Here is a 20,715-nt window from a genome sequence, read left to right as displayed (position 1 = left end):
ATGTATACAAATAAGTTCAGCGTCTATCACAGCGTGTCAAATTTCACCAGGACCGCGACACTCCGGAGGACAGCAGAGGACAGAAAAATGTGACTCTCCTGCTAGTCTCCTACACAACCAGTTAATTATGTTTTTGTTCATACCGCACACAGTCTGGCCCGCGCCCGAGACTAGCAGGAGAGTCACATTTTCTGTCCTCACATCGGTATTAGGCCGTCTGCACGTTAATTGTACGGAGTGTCGCTTCTCTACCTTTATTTTCTCTGATTTCACGACCCTGGGAATTCTGTAGCAGCCGACGACCTTTGCCCTTGGTCTTCTGCTATTTACATCGGCAGAACATGACTGCAGTGAAGCTTTTCTTTAGAACACAGAGACAATTCAATATCCGTCAGAATTTTTTAACAGATCCAGTGTTCTGCAGGCCGTGGTCAACGTGTGCTGCTTCGTTGCATATTTCAGATAAGCTTTATAGCCTAGCCAGGCCTGAGTCTCAGGCTGAGAATCAGATTCTGAAATTTAGACAATTCACAATAATGAGTGCAGAAAGCAAGAAGAAGGTGTTTGTCACCAGAAATATTCCACAGAAAGCACTTGAAATGTTGTCCAAAGAGTACGTATGTATTATATATTTTGCTGTAAACCTTTGTCGTACTTTCGCGATGTCATTTTCAATTATAAACAAAAATTACAAGCCAAGGCCAGCCCAGGGCAAGGCAGGGTCAAGGCGGCAAAGCGTACACTTGCTCGAGAAGTCTAGCCAAGAATTTGCTCACTGATAGCTTTACAGTCTGAGGCCATTGCATTCAAAATCTAGTCTGATTTTTTGAAGCATCGACACCAGTCCATGTAAAGCAATGGAAGTTCAGAAGTAAACTAGTTCGCAAGGCAAACTTAAAAAAACGGCCAAACAGACATTTATCGGTATGACATTTTCGTTATTGGTGCTGCCCTATCTAGACTCGCTTGCCAGTCCTATATACGCCGTACCTATGTATATTGAGGACTGGCTTACGCCATTTTGGATGTCAATGGGAAATACACACTTAACGATTTGCGCCGTTAGAAACTTGAAAAAAATCTTTAAAATTTCATCAATGTATATAAAAGTGGTACCAACCGTGTTGTGCTTGCTAATTTAAGGCTCGGTTGAAACAAAATTAAGGATCGAAAGCATTTTAGTGTCCAAAAGGCAAAATTATCGTCAAAGTTCTGTCGAAATCGGCACCCTTGAAGGGTTCAGAATTGAATCGAACGAAAATATCCGATCTTTATCAAAAACACAAAATTACAACTTTAAACATACTATTGGCAAAAGACATTATTACCAAACAATACAGAATAGAAAATTTGACATCATTTTCTCAAAATATTGAAAAAATTTGCTCACTAGACATCGAAAAAAGTACGCAATCCAATTCCCGTTCAAACGCGTGGGAAACTGAAAGTGCGATAATAGTGACTAGCCCTATCTAAGTTTGCACTGAAGTGCCATCTCAGTTTTGGTGCGCCGACTTGGATCATGTGCTAAATAAATTTTTATTTATTCTGGATAAGTAATGGAGTATTTATTACAATTTCAAGCATAGGAGTTTAGGTAAGAAGTACAAGAAGCTGTGTAATTAATATTATGACAAACATGCAACTATTTAAGCTACAGGAGCCTTGCATTTTTTAGTGCAAACTCTAATTGAAATCATGCAATTGCGTTGCACTAGCTTTTTGTATGGGTTGTTTTACAATCAGGGTACATTTGGGCTGAGCACCATATTGTGCCCTGTTTCAAATATTAGATTAACTTACATGTATGATTAAAAGTTGCCATGTCTAATTATTGGCCCCTATTAGTTCCACCTACAGCCACAAAGAAACTGTTTGAAATGCTTAGCAAATGATGAAAATATACATTTCTGTATGATTTTGGGACAAAATAGCCGTCTCATTTGACCTTTGTGAACTTTGCAAATGACATATCACTGCCAGCAATAACATAAAAACATATTTTGACAGTTCAGAAGTAATGTTTGAAACATGATTATTCAAAATTGAGAACCATGTAAGATTGCGACTGTTTCATTAATTGTACCATTTCTTCAAATTTATGTTGAAAATTCCATCAAAAAATGTCCTCTCCGAAAACAAGCTCGTAATCCATAGTTAAAATTGACCCAAGACTAAAATTATATTTTCTTGAAAAACACTTATATATATCCTACAAACTCATAATAAACACTTAATCCACTTACACTTAGTTTCCATGTATCACATGTTTGAAAGTTGGACGTCAGGTTTCCGTCAAAATGTGACCCCTCTCCGAAAAATTGGGTATACAGAAACATGTGTATCAAAAACATGTTTCTGGCATAACTTAAAACTCTGAACACTTGACGCCTAAAAATTTTACAGATTTCCTATTTGACCCATCTACAACACAAAAACAAATAAATTGAGAAAAAAATAGACACTTCATTTTTCACCCCCAGTGAGACAATCTGTGTACCCTGATTGTAAAACAACCCGTATACACTTCGTCCCATACCGTTGTGCAGAGCTACTACGGTATGGGTTCCCTGTACTAGAAGTAAACATAGCCGATCACGACTGGCAATCACATCAAAAGTGTTGCTAGTACAGCTCAACTGATCATACTTTTCCTACATTCGACCTTTCATGATTTTTGAGTTGACACAGTCATGAAAATAACTATAGATACTTGACAGACCATTAGTAGCCCAGTTCTGAACCTTTACATTGATCATTCATAACAATAGGCATCTGATGGATCAGTGAAGATAAGAAGGGATTATAATATATCCGTAACCTTGATATCAGCGTGGTAAATAAGGCGGGCCCGGGGGCCCATAGCCCGTGAAAATCAATGCGGGCCCGACGAAAATGTGCCATGAGGGCCCGATTGGCCCATGAAAAAAATAAGTAAATAAATAAATAAATTTAAGCTTACTGAAAAACGGAACTGAAAATACAAAAAATCTTCCAAGACATCGTCCATACTACACTAATTCATAATGGAGATACATTTTAAATGCTGATTTTTTCAAAAAATGTGTTTATTTTCCACTCTCAATTTATTCGGGCACGCAAAAGTTTGTGAGGGCCCCTAAAGATTCGAGAACAAGGGCCCAAATGGCCCGTGGTCATTTTTGCTTATTTACCACACTGCTTGATATTATAGTATATCTCGAGGAAAAAGTGCAATGGACATGTTTTCATTTTATGTTTCAAATATCCCGCGCATGAAAATTGAGTATTTAACCCAAAATGGAAAATGGAACAATTTATTGGAAATCTGTTTAACAGATTTTTTGACATCTTTTTCTGCACTGTATTATACAGGTCTAAATTAAGAAATTTTTATAAATATTCAAAGAAAATATAGGTCATCCAAAAAATTGTGATTTTTACACATTTTGGGGCAAAAAAGGAAAAATAAGCAAAAATATCAAAATCTGTTTAACAGCTTCATTCATCAAGTCATAACAAACGGCCTACATGCTTAATTTCTAATAAAATATTGAAATTGTGAAAAATATAGGTATTTATTGATTTTCATGTTTTTTCTTGCAAATATGCTAATAATATGCAAATTATGAAATTGCAAAATAAAGTTTCTACATAGCATACATCTTTCAAGTGTGATGTTCAAAATGACAGACATCAAAAAGAGATTCGATGAAATGTAAAGGTGTAGTAACAATTTTGGCATGGACTGTCTGGTCAGGAAAAGTATGGTAAGTTGAGCTGTATAATTTATAAAAAAATTACACTTGAAATTTTAGACTGTCCAAAATAGGCAAATCTTGCTCAAAAGATACACTGAGTTGATTCATTGAAATAACTTTCATCCAAATTTCAACATTAACAGTATAAATAACCTGCACCCTGTCCGACCGGTCCTAACACTATGTCATGATGTTGTGATATTGATTACTGATACACTTTTTCCTATGTTTACAGAAAAGTGCATCATAGTGGTGTATAGTATATAAACGACGTCGATATGCGCCACTATGTCTATGTGACACAATTTTCTCCTTTTTTACGCCTCCCCCCCCCTCAAAAAAAGAAAAAGTTACAAAACATTTCTTTGCATAACTTGACATTCCCATACCGGTACATTTTGTTGATTTGAAAAATTCAAACAGCTGTGAATAGAAGAATCATTTTGCTACCCTCCTAGACTATGCCATAGTCAATTTTTGATAAATAAAACTATGTTATTGTGATGAACGCATTCAGTTGAACTCGAAATTGCGGTCAAGATTGCATGCATGCACCTATTCCTGGCACCTTAGTCCGAATAATCAGTCCCAGTCCCAGATCCTTTGGATACTTGAGTATGGACAAGCGGAACAGTTTTGACAGGCCCTTTTGTCTACCTCTCTGTTTAGTAAACAAACGAGGAGGTCGAAATCGCCCTCCTCTCCGAATAGGAAAGTCAGCGTAATAGTACGGCACTGCTGGCACCTATAGACCATTTTCATATCGAATTTTTCCGAAGTGATGACCCAGTTTTAAAAACGGGTCATCATTATACGCAGTTCTTGGGCGCGCACTTACGCCGGTTGTGCGTTACGTCAATGCACGCAGTTGAGGAGTGTTTATGTGTATTTACGCGAGCGTGTAAAGACGTTCGCGTCCATCTGCGAACATTTCCAATGGCTCCTGAAAAAGATCTATATAATACCGCTACATTCAGTATGTTCTGTAAGTTATTGTTTTTTATCGATCAATATTTCATTGATTTTTATTGATTGAGAATATGTAAATAACAAATCAACATATAAATAATAAGTTGAAAAATTTTTATTCACCAGATGTGAAGTAACCCAGTGGAAATCTGATGATCCAATCACTCGTGAAGCCTTGTTGGAAGGCGTTCCAGGCATAGATGGACTTTACTGCTTACTTACGGACAAGATAGATGAAAAAGTATTTGACACTGCAGGTACTATTCTACTAATATCATGATGTGCTCATTTAACTTGTGTTTTTGTATTTATGGGGGTGGGGCTTTGAGGGCTGCAGCCACCCGGGTCTTTACAGGGTCTAGATTTTGTCTTGGTTTGCAAGAATCAAAATCCATCATAGCTAGTCACTGCACTGTGTGATGCAATGGGAAAAGTTGATTCTTGCAACCGAATCTTACGAGAATCGATTCAGGGATTCTCATCGAAATCTAGGCCCTGCTTTTAAAAAAAGGGAAAGAGAGAGAGAGAGAGTAGAGAGGGAGGGAATAGGGGAGGGAGAGAGCTGTGGCGTAGCCAGTGGGTGAAGAGTGCCCCCTGAAAAAAATTTGAAATGGGCGGAAAAGGGAGGGAAAGAAAAAGTACCCCAAAAAATGAAAGTGGAACCATATTTCAAAAAATTTGAAGTAAACTGAACCTTTTTTATACCTGGAGCCCACTTTTCCGATCAAATTTCCTGAAAATTGAAAGAAATTTCCAGAAAATTGAAAACAAGTAACCCCTTTGTTGACAAAATGCAAAATAACCTAACTTAACAAAACGGTGATGAAAATGTTATCAAAATCAGGATAAAAATGACCGAAACTGGGTTGAAAATTTTGTTTTGCCACCCATTTTAACAAAAATTGGTTTCATATAAAGAGGGGTGGCCTATCAAAAGATACATATAGTAGGCCTAAAAATAGCTAGAAGTTCAGTATATAGGTGCATATTTCTTCATTTAGGGCCTACTCATATGTGACGCATTTATATTTTTACAAACGCATCGCCAGCTCTGAAAAGTAATTAATAATAGTTAATTAAAAATGTTGCACCAAATGGTGTTATTTTGAGGATAACATTCCGCTCACACACCCCCTTCGAAAAGAGAAAAAGGTTGAATTAAGATTAACTGAATTGAGCAGGGAATGGATCTTTCCATATACCCAAGCTTTACTGCCCAGAAGTCAGGTCGGTTGAAAATCTGTATGCTCAAAATAATACTAAGTGTAAAAATGTTGCACCAAATGGCTTCATTGTGGCTTTCATTTTGAAAAATTCCCTAACTTCTGAGGAGGCACATCCCTCCTCAGACACCCTCCTCTGTCAAAAAAGAAAAGGTTAAATTGCAAATGGCTTTGTTGGGGCTTTAGTTTGAAAATTTTCCCAACTTCTGAAGGAACACATACCCCTCGAACACACCTTGTGCATACTGTATTCATTCCAATAAGCGCCCAGGGCGCTTAACAAAGTCATTTTGGGTGGGCGCTTACTTTTTACCTGGTTTACCTAATTTTTCGTAAGTGTGATGGTGTTAATTAGAGACAAATTTATGTTATAAAAGGGTCCTGAGACGTTCTAGTAGCCTTTCTGATGTAGAAAATGTATTGCATGTTTACACAGGACTTGTAGTCCTCCAGCTATTTCACCGTATCGACGTCTATCTCACTATCTGTCACTTCAACATTGATGTACCCTTTGGCAAATTTGAAATTTCCTGGGTGGGCGCTTATTGGGGCACAGGCGCTTATTGGAACGAATACGGTACTTCAAATCAAACAATTTAAACCAAGGCTGAATTGCGAGTAATTGAGCATGCCCAGTTTGTGGCCCAGTTGGAAATCTATTAAAAATATATGCTGTTAAAAGGTGAGCTGTTGTAAACTGCTTATCCACAAAAATAGCCTGTTTAAGTAAAATTTAAAAGTTTAGGGGCCTGAGCTTTAACCAATAAAAGTGTAAAATTCTTGCACCAAATGGCTCCATTAGGGCTTTCATTTTGAAATGCAAACTTCAGAATGGGGCCAACCCCGCTCAGGCCCCCTCTGCGTCATGCAAGTGTAACAGCCTCGCTACCACACACCAATAGCTACACCCCTCTGATTGACCTACATGTAGCTATGATACATCGACTGCCGGCAAGAGATCATTCTAATGTTTTGTAAATGTTATTATTTGTTTACTTTTTTTTTTATTTTGGCAGCTCTTCTCAGGCCATTTGAAATGCACTCGTAGGCCAGATTTGGCCAGCGGGCAGCCTGTTGAGAAATTTCTAGGAGTGCAATATTCTGACATGAGTGAAATAAAAGTGTAACATATTATAATTTCTATTTGATCTCATTCCACAGGTGAAACTTTGAAAGTTGTCAGCACCATGTCAGTAGGCTATGATCATATTGATCTTCAACAACTCAGAAAAAGGTAATTTTATAGTGTAAAATGTGCAGGGGTTGGTTTTAAAAAAGTCAAGAAACAATTAAGAAAGTTAGGCCAAGTAAAAGAATTCATGTTTAGCACCCCTGCCCGCTTCCTTATTTTTATAGATTCTGCAATGTTCATGTTTTCCCTTAATATTTCATGCATAATGTTTGTAAGTTATCATATTGGAAATAGATTTGCTTCTGTGTTAGTCAACCCTACAGAACCATTATTTACAAGAGACTTCTCCTCCTTACACAACTGATAGCAATATAAGAAGAAGAAAAAAAACCATTAGATATGTTTTTTAGTTCTTGGCCTTATATAAAAATGCCAATTCAGGAAGGTGTTAGTGTGAGAGAAATAATTTGGTAAAACAATAACACCTGCATCCACCACCAAAAGATAAATTACAAGATGCATTTGATAATAGAAACTTACCACCCACATATAAACACTAATGACATCCATTAACTTGTGTTAACTGTTTGGTATCTTCCTCTATCTTTGGTGGAGCAGATAGATGAGGCCAAAAAAAAAAGATGTTAGATTGCCCTCAACCGACCGACCCTAATTTTGGAAATCAGAAAAAAGGGTTTTTTTCTATTTACTGTACAAAAGAATACCGACCCTAATTTTGGAAATTCCTGAAATTTTTTTTTTCTTTTCAAATTTTTGCATTCTGAAGATGTATTTTAGAGCTTGTGTTCAACATTTTAGTTGTTTTCTAATGTTAGTTGATTCATTTTGACACCAAAATTGTCTGATGTTTCATATTTTGAGCCTTAATTAATGCAAACATTAGAGTTTCCTAGTAATTAAAAAAAAAAGAAGAAAAAAAAAAAAATCCAGACCGACCGACCCAATTGTTAAAATTCAATTGAGGGCAAGCAAACAATTTTTTTTTCTTGGCCTGAGCATGAAGGTCCTACAGTTCACATCCTGAGATGAAATAAATCTTGATTGGTGTTGTCTGATGAAAAAGAAATCTGATGATCTCTAATCTATAGCATCTGTGTTTTCTTTTGTACAGAAATATCCCTCTTGGTTATACTCCAGATGTTCTCACAGATGCTACCGCTGAATTAACCATTGCATTATTGTTATGTACATCTAGAAGACTTGCAGAAGGTGTACAAGAAGTTAAAAAGTAAGTATATCTCTACCAAAGGTGGGGTGAGCCAGAGTTTAGCACAACCTGCTGTAAACAACGGTGGAATATCTGACAATTTTTGACAAAAAACCCAAAATATAATTTTTCAAGACAATTCAAAAGTCTAGTCTTATTATCACAGCTTGATAACCTTTTTAAGTTATGTCCCCATCATAGAGTAAAGAGCTACAGTAAAATAAGCACACCAAAAGGCAAAGTCCACATGTTTTGTATGCAATGAGAATTCTCGCATAAGTCTATAAGTTTATTAGTCTATGGTTCCCATATATTCAGGGGTTATATTTAATTTAAACCAGCCTTGTTAAATTCACATCTTACATTTGAAATCTGGAAATTTCTTGGGTTAATGCAATAACTTAATATATGTAGAGTTGACTCGGGCTCTTGGAATTTGTTTGTGTATCTCCTCATACCTTTTTACCTACATGTATTGGCACTTGAATCATTATGACCAAAATCACTCCTAAAAGATATTTAGACATAACTCTCTCTGATCTAATTAACACTAACATCTTGATATGTTCTATCATGTAGTGGTGGTTGGGGTACATGGACACCTCTATGGATGTGTGGTAGTGGTCTATCTGGAAGCACAGTAGGCATTGTAGGACTAGGACGTATTGGTATGGCAGTTGGCAGGTGCCTGAAGCCATTTGGTGTAAACAAATTCTTGTATACTGCAAGAAACCCAAGGGAAGAAGCAAAAGAAATTGGAGCTGAATATGGTAAGGCCCTTAGTTATTTTGAATATTATAGTGAAATGTAACTAGAGGTCTGTGTGTAAACCATATAATCCTGGATTACGCCAAACTGCATGTATGGGCAATGAAAAAAGGAACGGTGTTGAGTAGGAACATTTGAAACATTTTTTGCAATACAGTGATTGTTGTCTCTTCATTGCAGCTCAGGTACTATGAGACAGGGAAATGATGTTAATTTAAGGCAATATAATATTTCTGAGAAGAAGTTTTGTGCAAAAGAAAGGAGATATTATTAAAATGGAAAAAAGGGAAGACATTTATGGACCTAAGACATTTTGTAAGCACATGCCTTGATCATATAGTCATTTAGTACGTTGACAACTGTGTAAACAGGTATTCCATGCATTGGTTACTTTAAATTTTGAAAGATTGAGTAAATATGTCCATGAGTATTTAATGCAGGGTTGACAAGAAACTTTTTCAGGATATTTGGGGCTGGATCAAGGGCAAAAAAGGCCTGATAACTAAAATAAAGAAGGGAAATCATGCCTGTAGATTTCTGACAAGACTAAGATAGAGAAAGAGGACTCTACACAGGCAGGCATCTAGACACCTGTTTGTTCCATAAACTTTGTAGTATATATAGTATATATTTAAAAAAAAAAAAAAAGGTAACTGAAGTGCTGAGATTGGGATCATCAAACCAGGGTAAGTGTCTTTGAACCACAAACCCGGATAAGAAATAGTTCAATTATGTGTCAATTTATTTGTCTTCTTTTAGGGCACCACGTTTAATTAGGTCCTATAGAACTATCGGTGCCCGGTTAGGTACCGATGACTCTTAACATCACTTCCTGGAGATATTATAAATTGTATCAAGCATAATAATTAAGAGTTGCATAGTGCACTGTACAAATATTCAGGGTATGATAAAAAGTATCATTGGTACCTCTTCGGGCACCGATAGCGCTATAGGAACAAACAAGAATTTGTCTTTAAAAAAGACAAGTTCATGGATCAGGTGTATAGTACATGTACTTTGAGCTACTTTGGTCTAACATTTAATATTCATATCTAACCTACTCTGCACTTATTCGACAATAAATAAGTGATATGAGGCTTAATAATGATACCTCATGCCTTGACTCTGAAAACAATATTTTTAAAAACCTCATTTTGCATTTAGTTTTTAAGCCCCTCGAGCCACCTACAGGATCTCATTTTGCATTTAAGTTTTTATTGTGTTGCAAAGTAGCAAAACTTTCTTTATATGGCGCCAATTTGTGCCTGGAAAAGGCTATCCCTCTTACAACCTATCGACAGGTCTGATTTCTATAATGAGGTGTCACCGGGTTTGCAAGAGATAATAATATCAAATCTAAACACCATGAAATTCACCACATCACGACCAAGCTCACATTGGGCGCCCCGTTCCTTTTTTAAAGGAATTTTGATTAAGCTACCTATACAGGAAACAAATTTGGCTATAAGAAGAAAATTGCAAGATGCCTTCATCACTAAAGTAAACACTGATTACACAGCCATTTGCTCTTGCTAGCTTTTGTCAGGGTCATGGTCCTGTTTTTATGAACTGAACACCAATATTATACAGGTTTATACACATGGGTTATCAGAGTCAATAAACATTCAATTAACTAAAGATAATGGACTTAGTTTTGTGCAATGTAGTAATTTTCTGAAGTAAATCGCCTACTGCATAGTTTTCTATACAGATGATGTTTATTTTGTGATCAGGTCTGGCTATGACCTGCTAACCAATCAGTTATGTGTATTGTCACCATGTGATGGCTATAAGCCAATTACAAACATGTTTATAAAAAAGGCTAAAAAATTCCTACATTTAACAGACTCTTCCTCGCCAAGGGCTAAATAGTAAGTTGTCAGTGGGGCAAGATTAGATAAAGGCATACAAATTTAGGTATGAGATATTAGGAATTATTTCCTAGTCTCTTTAAGCACAAGGTTGGTGGGCTATATAGCTATTCAAGACACAGGGTATGTAAGGGATAAACTGTGCATATGAGATGTGGGTGCAAGTGGCATCATTTCACTGCCGTGAAAAAAAAAATGTTGTGCCTAATTATCTTTACAGTAAGTGTGCAGCCAGTTAGGGTCACCTTGAGATGATTGTGTACTTGAATTGCTTAATCTTTGCAGTGTCATTTGATGGCTTACTTGGTGCATCAGATTTTGTTATTGTATGCTGTGCATTGACACCTGACACAATGGGTATGTTCAATAAGAGTGCTTTCTCCAAGATGAAACCAAACTCAATATTAATCAATACAAGCAGGTGAGTACAATTTAACCCCCTGGGCACGACTGGTCATCTAACAGCATTTCTGATTGGTTGATAACTTGAAATGCTCATTTCAATTGCAAATTATGACTAGGCTTTAAACTATGGGGATGAGAAAGTTGCCCATCACTCATTCTTACAAACTTTACAAATTGTTCTTATTATTATAATATAATAATAAGGCGCTTCATATAGCACCCAATACCAAAAAGGCCTCAGGGTGCTTTACACAAACACAAATTTAAATCATTACCGATGTTGCAAGCATGAAAAACTGTATAGCAACTGTATGTCTTGTATTCCAGTGGTGATATCAATCAACAATAACTTAAATATTTATGGGGTGATATTGATTAAATCAGTGTCTCACAGAACAGCACCAGAAGCTACAAACTGATGCTGCTATCTTGTAGTAAATTCAGCAACTTGTTTCTTTTATTTCAGAGACGTTTCTTTTATTTCAAAGGAGATATTGTAACGTTGCATAACATCTTGGATGAAAAAAATTAAATGGTCTACATGTTACAACCACAGTACCTATATATACCAACTAATCATTCACTACCAGTACTAACTCTTTCTATTCATATTTCTTTTATTTCAGAGGTGGTGTTGTAAATCAAGATGATCTATATATTGCATTAACCTCTGGACTGATTAAAGGGGCTGGTCTAGATGTCACAACCCCAGAACCTTTACCAACTGATCACCCACTGCTAACTCTTAGTAATTGTAGTAAGTTGATCTTTATGTAAAATTGCATACATTGTAAACATGAAGTTTCATATGTACTATCTACACCTTTGTAACTCAAGTCACAGGACATTCTGAAACTAGGTAGTTTTATGTATGGTACTCAATTTTTTTAAATCAATGGTTCTGCTAAGCATGTAAGGTGGAACCAGAAATTGGGAGGTTCAGAATAAACAAGTGCACATGGCTGGGTTTAGGTGTGTTATAGTTACATTCCTGAAAATATATAAATAGATGACAAGATTGTTGATAGAAGTGTTTCAAATCATGCTATATCAATGATCATTATTTTTAGGGGTGCAATAAATGTGCACTATGATATGGTACAGCTTTTAAGGTGGGTGTACAACCACATTTGCTTGTCTCAGAACTCATTTCCATGACTTGGTTTACTTCGCAAATATTACAAAAAGAAGCTTGGTGGCTGCAAGTCACTAACTTACCAAACTGTGAATGCAAGTTGCAAAATTGGCATTATCTATCAGGGATGCAAGTTTTCCTGCTTTCATGAAGTCCAAATTCCCACACTTTTCTTTATTTTCAGCCTGTTTTGGAGGCTTTTGGCCCAGATTCACACACCTTTCAGGCTTTTTCCTTCAGATCAGCTTGCATCCCTGATCTATAATTGTGACAATATGTGTGATTTTACACTTGACTGAATATGACAATAACAAAGTTTTCCAACCTTCTTTTCTTCAGCCGTTTTACCTCATATAGGAAGTGCAACTATTGAAACAAGAACAGAGATGGCAGTGCTAGCAGCTCGTAACATGCTCGCAGGACTGAAAGGAGAACCAATGCCTGCACAAGTCAAACTTTGATGATGGATTAGTAGACATTGGTAATTGTGACATTATAGCTGAGTGTGAAAATCATGTGAAAATCCATTGCTGTACTAATGGAAATCCTTGCTGTGTGATTAAGGCACCTAAGAGTGACTAGTGGTGAATTGATTGCAACTTTGTAGGAAAAAATTATAAATAGAAATTTATATTATATTATGAGTATATTATATTCGCTGGTGAAGTGACGTAATAAATCGGATTAACTACCATAGCAATAGGTGAAAACAATTTTGAATATACCCTGCTGCACTACAAGCTGGTTGCACGCATCACCTGTGTATGTCTGCAATTTAGATTGAATACAATCTTTTCAAAGATACTAATCTTACGGGTGCGAGTGATCAGCATGACATGGTTCAATGCAGAGGTACCGCATGAACGTACCAGTGCAGCGCGGCATATTCAAAAATTGTTTTCACAGTAGTTAATCCGATTATTACATCACTTCACCAGCGTATACTGAATCAGTGTATTAAATACTGAATCAATTTATATTATTCTGCAAAGGTTGGGTTGTAAAAGTTATATTTTATGGAAACTTGACAATTTCAGACAATTCATTTTTTATTTGTGTGGGGTGTGTCTGTGAGATAAGGCAACTAAAAGTGACTCGGTTACAACTTTAAAGAAAAATATATATTTATATGGAAAATTATGATAGCTATAGAGACTCAATTATACCTCTGTTGAGAATCAATGTCTGAATGTCAGAGATTTTGGTATGAGTTGTCGATGCAAAAGCAGCAAAAAATGTGGTTTCAGGGAGCAAAATGTCCAAACCAGGAGCTGAACTTCCAAAATGACTGTACACAGATCGGAAGCAACATATATGCGAGCATTGCGGTGCCGATATACCTCAATAAGAAGCCCTCATCATTCACAGATTATCGCATACAGGTCCCCAAGCAGGTCAAGTAGTGTTAACCACAGTGAGTTACAGAACTACAATATCTCTGCCAGTAATATTCTGCATGCCTTCTAATTTATCAGATCTGATCATGCTCTGCTTTCAGTGTCTCCGCCTTAATTTTTAATTATGAGATCTGATTACCCTGTATATTATTCCACCACATAATCTTTGGGCAGGATACATAACACCCAAAGGCTAATAACAAATTGTCCATTCTCGCATCAAGACCAACGGAAAATGAACATTTGCTGTCTTTGCCCTGGTGCTATGGAATACCCTCCCTCACCATGTATGGAGCTCTGCTACCACTGAGCAGTTCAAAACATATTGATTCAAAGATGCTTATCAATAACTCACTTTTTCTCTATCATTTGATGATGAATCAATGATTAATCTGTGAATCTTTCACCTTCCTGGTATGATATCCTTTTACTGTAAATTAACCTTTTGTAGTCTTAAAATGATGTGTGGAAATACATTGTAGAGTTGCAGATAATCTTCTGAATGTGATTTTGACAAAAATGAGGTTGATTTTTTTGATGAGTGTGCCATACTACTTTTAGGGGAATGCTCTGTTTGTTCTATTTAAAAAAAGTAATATTACCTTCAACACATAATTTTTTTCTCCCGCTCTCTCTCTTCTCCTGAAAATCAATAAAGTGTAAAGCAAATCCTTATTAATGGTTAAGAAATAAAAGGGTGGTGCAGTATCCTCTACACCCAAATAATGTGTATGAGGCAGTAAAAATGTAAAGAATGGGTGAGGCAAAATTAGCTTGAAGGGTTTGGATAGCAACATATGCACAGTTTTTTTTTTGGGGGAACTGGGAGCACATCAGACACACCAAATTGCATTCTGAATACAAATAATTGAAAACTAACAAAAAATAATTTTCTAGTGAAAGATGTGTAATTAAATGTGCAGAACGTAAAAAAATGAGTTCTTTAAGCTGATGAGTATTTCGGGTGTGTGCGTATACGCCAACTGATCGCAATGCCGCAAGAAGAATTTGATGCAGGAAAATTTGACAAAGGACGCAAGAGTTTTTGTATCTTACAGAAGATTTGATCTTTAATCACATAATTGCTGGTATTTATCTTCTTCATAAGTTCTTTACTTGCAAAAATGGACAAAGTTCTATCTGGCTCTGTTTACATGTACCATATATGTGACGCAAGAACATCTAACATGAGTTCCAGGTTGACGTGTACGCAAGGTCATGGAGCTCAATTTTATACGCAAATATCCATTACGCAGAATACTTAAGTTCAGCAATGTCGCAGACTGTCATTAATCGCAGCAGACCAAGCTCTGTGAAAACTGTTTGAAAATGTAGGCCACATACACGCACATCTGACAGTTGCTGTGCCTTTGCCAGTCCATCACCGTGGGAAATTGCATCACACCAAGCTCGCCTTTGCTCAGAAAAGCGAGGAGCTGGGGTTCTATAAAATCCCAGCCCGCCTATGGAACTGAAAATGTGATCTCTATTACAACCCGGTACCACACAGGTTTTAACCATTATGGTATAGTGAAAAAACAAAAGGAAATAAAAAAAAATGATGGATCAAAACTCAACAGCGAGTTTACGTGACTATAGTGGGAAAGAAACATACCCATATTTCGTATTTTTTATACTTAGCCTGAGTCCCTTGGCCCCTCGAAGCTATCAAACATGGCGGAACAACCTCGCCATGCAGTCTGGCCCAGTTGTATACAGGTTCTTGCTCTAATGCAATTATTGGTGTATTGGTTGGATAATCCAGTCGATTGCGACAAGTAAGCCATCATCTTGCCAAGGGTTTTACTGCCTACGAGGGCATTGTTGTACCAGGGACGGTGCTTGGGGATGTCTGGTTTGGGGCGTTGAAATAGGAGATTGATGCAACTTGCTTAGGAAAAACATAAAAGAGCGTACAGGACAGTTTTCTTTGTCTTGTGGTGTGTCGTGCATGGTGGCCATGGTCTGGTAGTCCTTCACAACCCCTTCTCCCAAATTGGTAAGTAATGTCAAAGTAAACCTTCTTTTGAAGGACAGCAGGTGAATTAGAGCCCATAACTTTACATTGGTGTAGCTTGACCAAGTCCTTTGCAGTAATGGTGTTTGATCCATTTGGTCACACCCAATGTCCATTAACCCTTTTGGTCATTTTTTTTTGAGGGGGGACTTTTTTCCTTCTTGTTTCATCTCTGTGATTAGACCTATCAGCAGCTGATTACTGGATGTGATCTTGATCTGTCATGATTATATATTGACAATATGTACCAGTGAAATAGTGGTGCGCTCTCTTGACTGTTTCCGTTCTCATTTGAGGCTATTACATTATAGGTGGGCGGTAGTGCGTGTATGGGATAGGCCTAAGTGTGCATCTGGGATGCATGGGAGGGGTGAGTTTAGGTTTGTGTTTTCATGCAATGAATAAGACTGGAATGAAAAGTTCATACATTAAAGAAGAAAAAATAAATACAAATAAATAAATAAATAAATAGATAAATTGACAATGAAATTTAAATATACTATGCCAAAAAGTATCCTTACAGTTCGAAAAAATAATCACAATTTTAAAACTGAACCATAATGAGGTAAATTTGTTTTTTAGTAGATGATACCTAAAATATATCCTTGTCATTTGATGTTATGTAAACATGTTTAGACAGGAAAAGAAAATACTTACATTTCTTACTTATACTACTTAAGTTATATAAAAATTCCAAAAGGATAAAGTTCCTAGGTTCCATGAAATAGTAAAGTAAACACAACTTCAGTTCAAAATTGGTAAATCCAATTCAACATTTTCAAATAACAGTCAACTTGTAATTTTCAAACATTGAAGAACTTATGTACAAAATGTTTTTATAAGTCTGTACTTCTATTTGTTGTAAAAAGGAAGTGCTGCACCGAAGAAGATGTTGCATTCCAGGTGCTAAAGTTGGATTCTTGCAAAATCAATTGTTCTTGTGAGTGTGTCAAGAGGGAATCCAATGAATCATCCTGTAGCTGTTCTTTTGGATTCTGTGGGCCAGACTGAGTAGGCTGCATTGTACTACATGTAGCATGACTAGGGCTAGGCATAAGTTCTTGCATCATTTTATAAGCGATTTTACTTCTCATTTCTTTCTTTTTATCATTGCTTGTGCTATATAGAATAGTGCTTTAGCGGGTATTCTGATTTGTCTTTCATTTTGTTTCCAATAATATTGATACCTTGTAGTGCATTGCTGTACCATGGTCCCTCTGCGAGAGTTGTTAGCTTTGGGATGTTGCTAAAAACAGTCCCAAAGATTTTTTTCTATCCTCTGTTGGCGAAGTATATCATTACATTCATGAAAACTTCGTTCTGCAAACCCAGTGGTGTTGTTATGTTGAGCGCTTCTGAATCATATATCTTGTACATGATTTTTTTGTGCTGAACAGATCCCTTACTCTCCTTCTTCACTGTAACCATCATTGCTTTCAATGCTTTGTATGCTGCGATGAAACTGATCTGACTTGGTAATATCAACATCTTTCACAACTTTAAAAATGGCGATGTAGACCGTATCTTATTCCTTGCATTGACTTCTTGGTGTACAAAGTTCTTTCTGCTTTTCTCAGTCTGGTGAAAAATTGCGATAGAAATTGGTCAAGTTCTTCATCTGGCAAAAGATGCAGCTAGAGAAATCTCAGCAAAGATGGGATATGTCTCCAAACAGCTGACAGCGAACCAAATTTGTTTCCTGGTGTTTGAAGCATATGCATCAGTATTCAGTTCTGTCCAAAAGTTCACTTAAATTAACCATTGAACTCTTTTTAACTTCCTTTATTGTTGACCTGGAACTCTTTGATGGTATTATTTGGATCAGTACTTGGTGGTTGGTCAGATGCAATAATGTGCCACATGTCTTATGTGGTAAAGGTAGTGTTATGAATGGTTAGGTTTAGGCTTCATAGCATGAATGCGGTTGAGCATTTTGAATACATATTTTTACCAATATGTAATTTTAGCTCTGAGAGTCATAGCAATGGTCCATCAGAGACATTCTGATATAAAGTAATATTGCTAAAAATAATAATGATAATAATAATGATCATAATAATAAGAATGATAATGATGATGATAATACTATTAGTACTAATAGAAACTGATAATAATTCTAACAAAAATTGTAATAATGGAATTATGTTAATAATAACTTAATTATATTAATTAATATGTTACGTGATTTGACCTTTTCCTTCTTAGTTTCATTGGTGTCCACCATGGAATTTGGAGGAGTCCTTCTTTAGTTCCCTTCAGTCTTGTCCCACTTGTCATCAGAAATGGAATTAGACTTGAATCTTGTAGACTTGGACTGTTGGTGATTGGATTGTTCAGGATATACCTCATTGGGTAAGTCAAAGTTATAGTACAGGACTGCTGGATGAATAACTGAACAATGTTTGGTGGTATCAAAGCATGTATCTTCTGCTCTTTCATGTGCAAGGTGGCAAGAAGCAGGCTCTTTATACTCCTATTGCCTCTCCCCCACCAAGGTGTACAAATGGGTACCAGCTTTATTCAATGCTGGGAAGTTAACAAATTGCTGTGGAGGCATAGCAATTCCCCCGTTGCAACATAAAGGAAGAGTCTGGCCCACTTGCTTCAAAAGAGAGATCCATGGGCACTCTGCCCTGCAAACACAGGTTTGACCCTGTTACCTCTTTTTTTAAATATTGGACTATGTTGAATTCTCAGTGTGTTGTGGTGAGATGAGGTGTTTGCGTGGCTTCAGGAAACTGACAATGTGCATTTCTTGGAATAGTTGTCCCCTCATTCATGTAAATTTAAAAATACATTTTATGGAGTTGTCTTTGGGGAAAGTGTCCCTTGTACCAATTAATTTTGACCACCACTTATTAACTTCATCAAAACACATAGAAATCGAAAGAACATTTTTGTAATTATAAAATATTTTATTCTGTGTTACAGTATAGGGCACAATTTAGCTGATATCGCATTGAAAAACATTACATATATATATTAATCAAAATGCTATAAAAAAATTTAGATTGTACATAAAGCAGGTTTTGTTATGAAAAATGTATGTGTTGTTTAAGAGAATTACCACTTGATGTGTTGTTTAAGAGAATTACCACTTGAGCCTGAAAATGCTATGCAATATCATTCTAACTAAAAATGCCCTGGTATAAATAGTTCTAGATTTTCACCGCTGTATATTTATACTTCTTTTTCCCCATCAGGTCAGTGAGTAGCACAAAGCCCACAAGTGCTTCATTTATATGTCAGACTTGAAGTTGAGATGGATTGTGCTGATGCACAGCTCAATTAACTTGAGATAAGATCAGAGGAAAGAACACCCCAAAACGGTATATTTGTGCTCTCATCACCAAATAATATGGGTTTACAATTACAAATTAAATGCACAGGTCAAGTTTTCATTTCATATTAAAATTATATAAAGCATACATGTCAACTAAACTGGTCCCAAAAAGTAACTTACCAGGTAAGAAATTTGTCTGTCAAGTTCAAACGACAAATCGTATTATACTGAATAGCATATGAGTGGAAGCGGTGTACATTTACGCGGAGTTTGACACCTCATTTGTCGCAAACAGATCAACTTTTGAAGTTATGCTCATTTGAACAAGCCTACTATCAAATTTGAAAGTTGCAGGTCCGCCCCAATGAATTCACACAATAAACAGACACATGAAAGGATGTTCAGAACTTTTATTCTTTGTCAACTCACAAGAAGCAATAGGAAAGTTAGTCATGCAAAGAAGAAGAGGAGAGCACTGATTACACCTGTATACTGCCAACCATCTCAAGTGGTATGAGTGCAACTTTCATTCCAGTGGATAGATTCGGTTAAATAAGCATAACTTCAAAAATACTCATCCGTTTGCAACAAATGAGGTGTAAAATTAGCGTCAATTAACACTGCTTCCACTCATATCCCATTTAGTGTAACACAATTTGTCGTTTGAATTTGACAGACAAATTTCTTACCTGGTAAGTTTCTTTTTTGGAGCAGTTTAATTATAGGTTGGTTGTGTACTATTTGAAGTGTAAACCCTCCAATTCGGTCAAAATGTAGCACATGTGGCTTATTTTATTTATACAATGTATTCTTGGTCTGGATTATACTTTCTGCATACCTCAAAATTAATTGTCTTAAACAGGGTACCTTGAGAGAGTGTTATGATGGATCTTTTTTTTCCCGGCTTTGATTGTAGAGTTCCCTAACAGCACAGAGAAAAAATGTAGTAACACAATTTATTCATGTGAGAACACAGAAGCCTTAACTCAGGTTTTCTAGTTTTCAAACCTTGGAAATGTTAAGATACCTCTTTGAGGGTGTGTGTGAAATACAGCTGTATGCACAATTGAAGCTGCTATCAGTGATTTGCTAATTAATAAGAACATCCTAAAATGTATGGAAATTTAGATTCTGTCATTTTTGGATCAAACATAAATGTGAGTAAAACCTACAAATGGCAAACAAATACATTCTTATCAAGATAAAATGTGACATTTAACTTGAAGATAGGATAAAAGTGTGGATAAGTGGATTTTTGCACATCTGAGGTTTTTTTGTTTTTTTTAATTCAGAAAGTATTTTATAACAGATTAATGCAAGCAAATGACATAATAAGGGATATCTATTAACATTGAATGACTTGCAATGTTTTGTGATAATGATCAAATTGACCTGTTCAATTAGTTTGTATAAACAATCTATGATTGGCCCTTTAAATTAAAGTTAAATGAGATTCTATAGATCTTTTTTCCAGACATGATCTCACCAATCAATCGATATGGGTCCAGCATTACAGTTATCCACACCCAAATGCAAATACTGCACCG

The 20,715-nt window shown here is 36.2% G+C and overlaps 1 protein-coding gene across 1 annotated transcript; it reads left to right on the top strand.

Moving 5' to 3' along the window:
* The first annotated feature begins 272 nt into the window (after positions 1-272).
* Positions 273-14,624, top strand: LOC140158832 (glyoxylate reductase/hydroxypyruvate reductase-like). The gene is made up of 8 exons (XM_072182072.1): positions 273-613; positions 4,836-4,966; positions 7,094-7,166; positions 8,197-8,313; positions 8,872-9,062; positions 11,217-11,352; positions 11,963-12,093; positions 12,811-14,624. The coding sequence occupies exons 1-8, from the start codon at positions 342-344 to the stop codon at positions 12,930-12,932; spliced, it is 1,173 nt and encodes a 390-aa protein (XP_072038173.1). The 5' UTR covers positions 273-341; the 3' UTR covers positions 12,933-14,624.
* The last annotated feature ends 6,091 nt before the right edge of the window (positions 14,625-20,715 follow it).

This window comes from Amphiura filiformis, chromosome 8 (assembly GCF_039555335.1).
Source record: "Amphiura filiformis chromosome 8, Afil_fr2py, whole genome shotgun sequence".
In the NCBI taxonomy this organism is placed as follows: domain Eukaryota; kingdom Metazoa; phylum Echinodermata; class Ophiuroidea; order Amphilepidida; family Amphiuridae; genus Amphiura; species Amphiura filiformis.
This window is presented reverse-complemented; position numbering and strand designations above follow the sequence as displayed.

Bases quoted from the DNA above. Each gene is read 5' to 3' on its own strand.
- LOC140158832 (XM_072182072.1), top strand. From the start codon at position 342: ATGACTGCAGTGAAGCTTTTCTTTAGAACACAGAGACAATTCAATATC. The intron at 614-4,835 runs GTACGTATGTAT...TTTATTCACCAG, and splicing joins CTTGAAATGTTGTCCAAAGA to ATGTGAAGTAACCCAGTGGA. The intron at 4,967-7,093 runs GTACTATTCTAC...CTCATTCCACAG, and splicing joins AAAAGTATTTGACACTGCAG to GTGAAACTTTGAAAGTTGTC.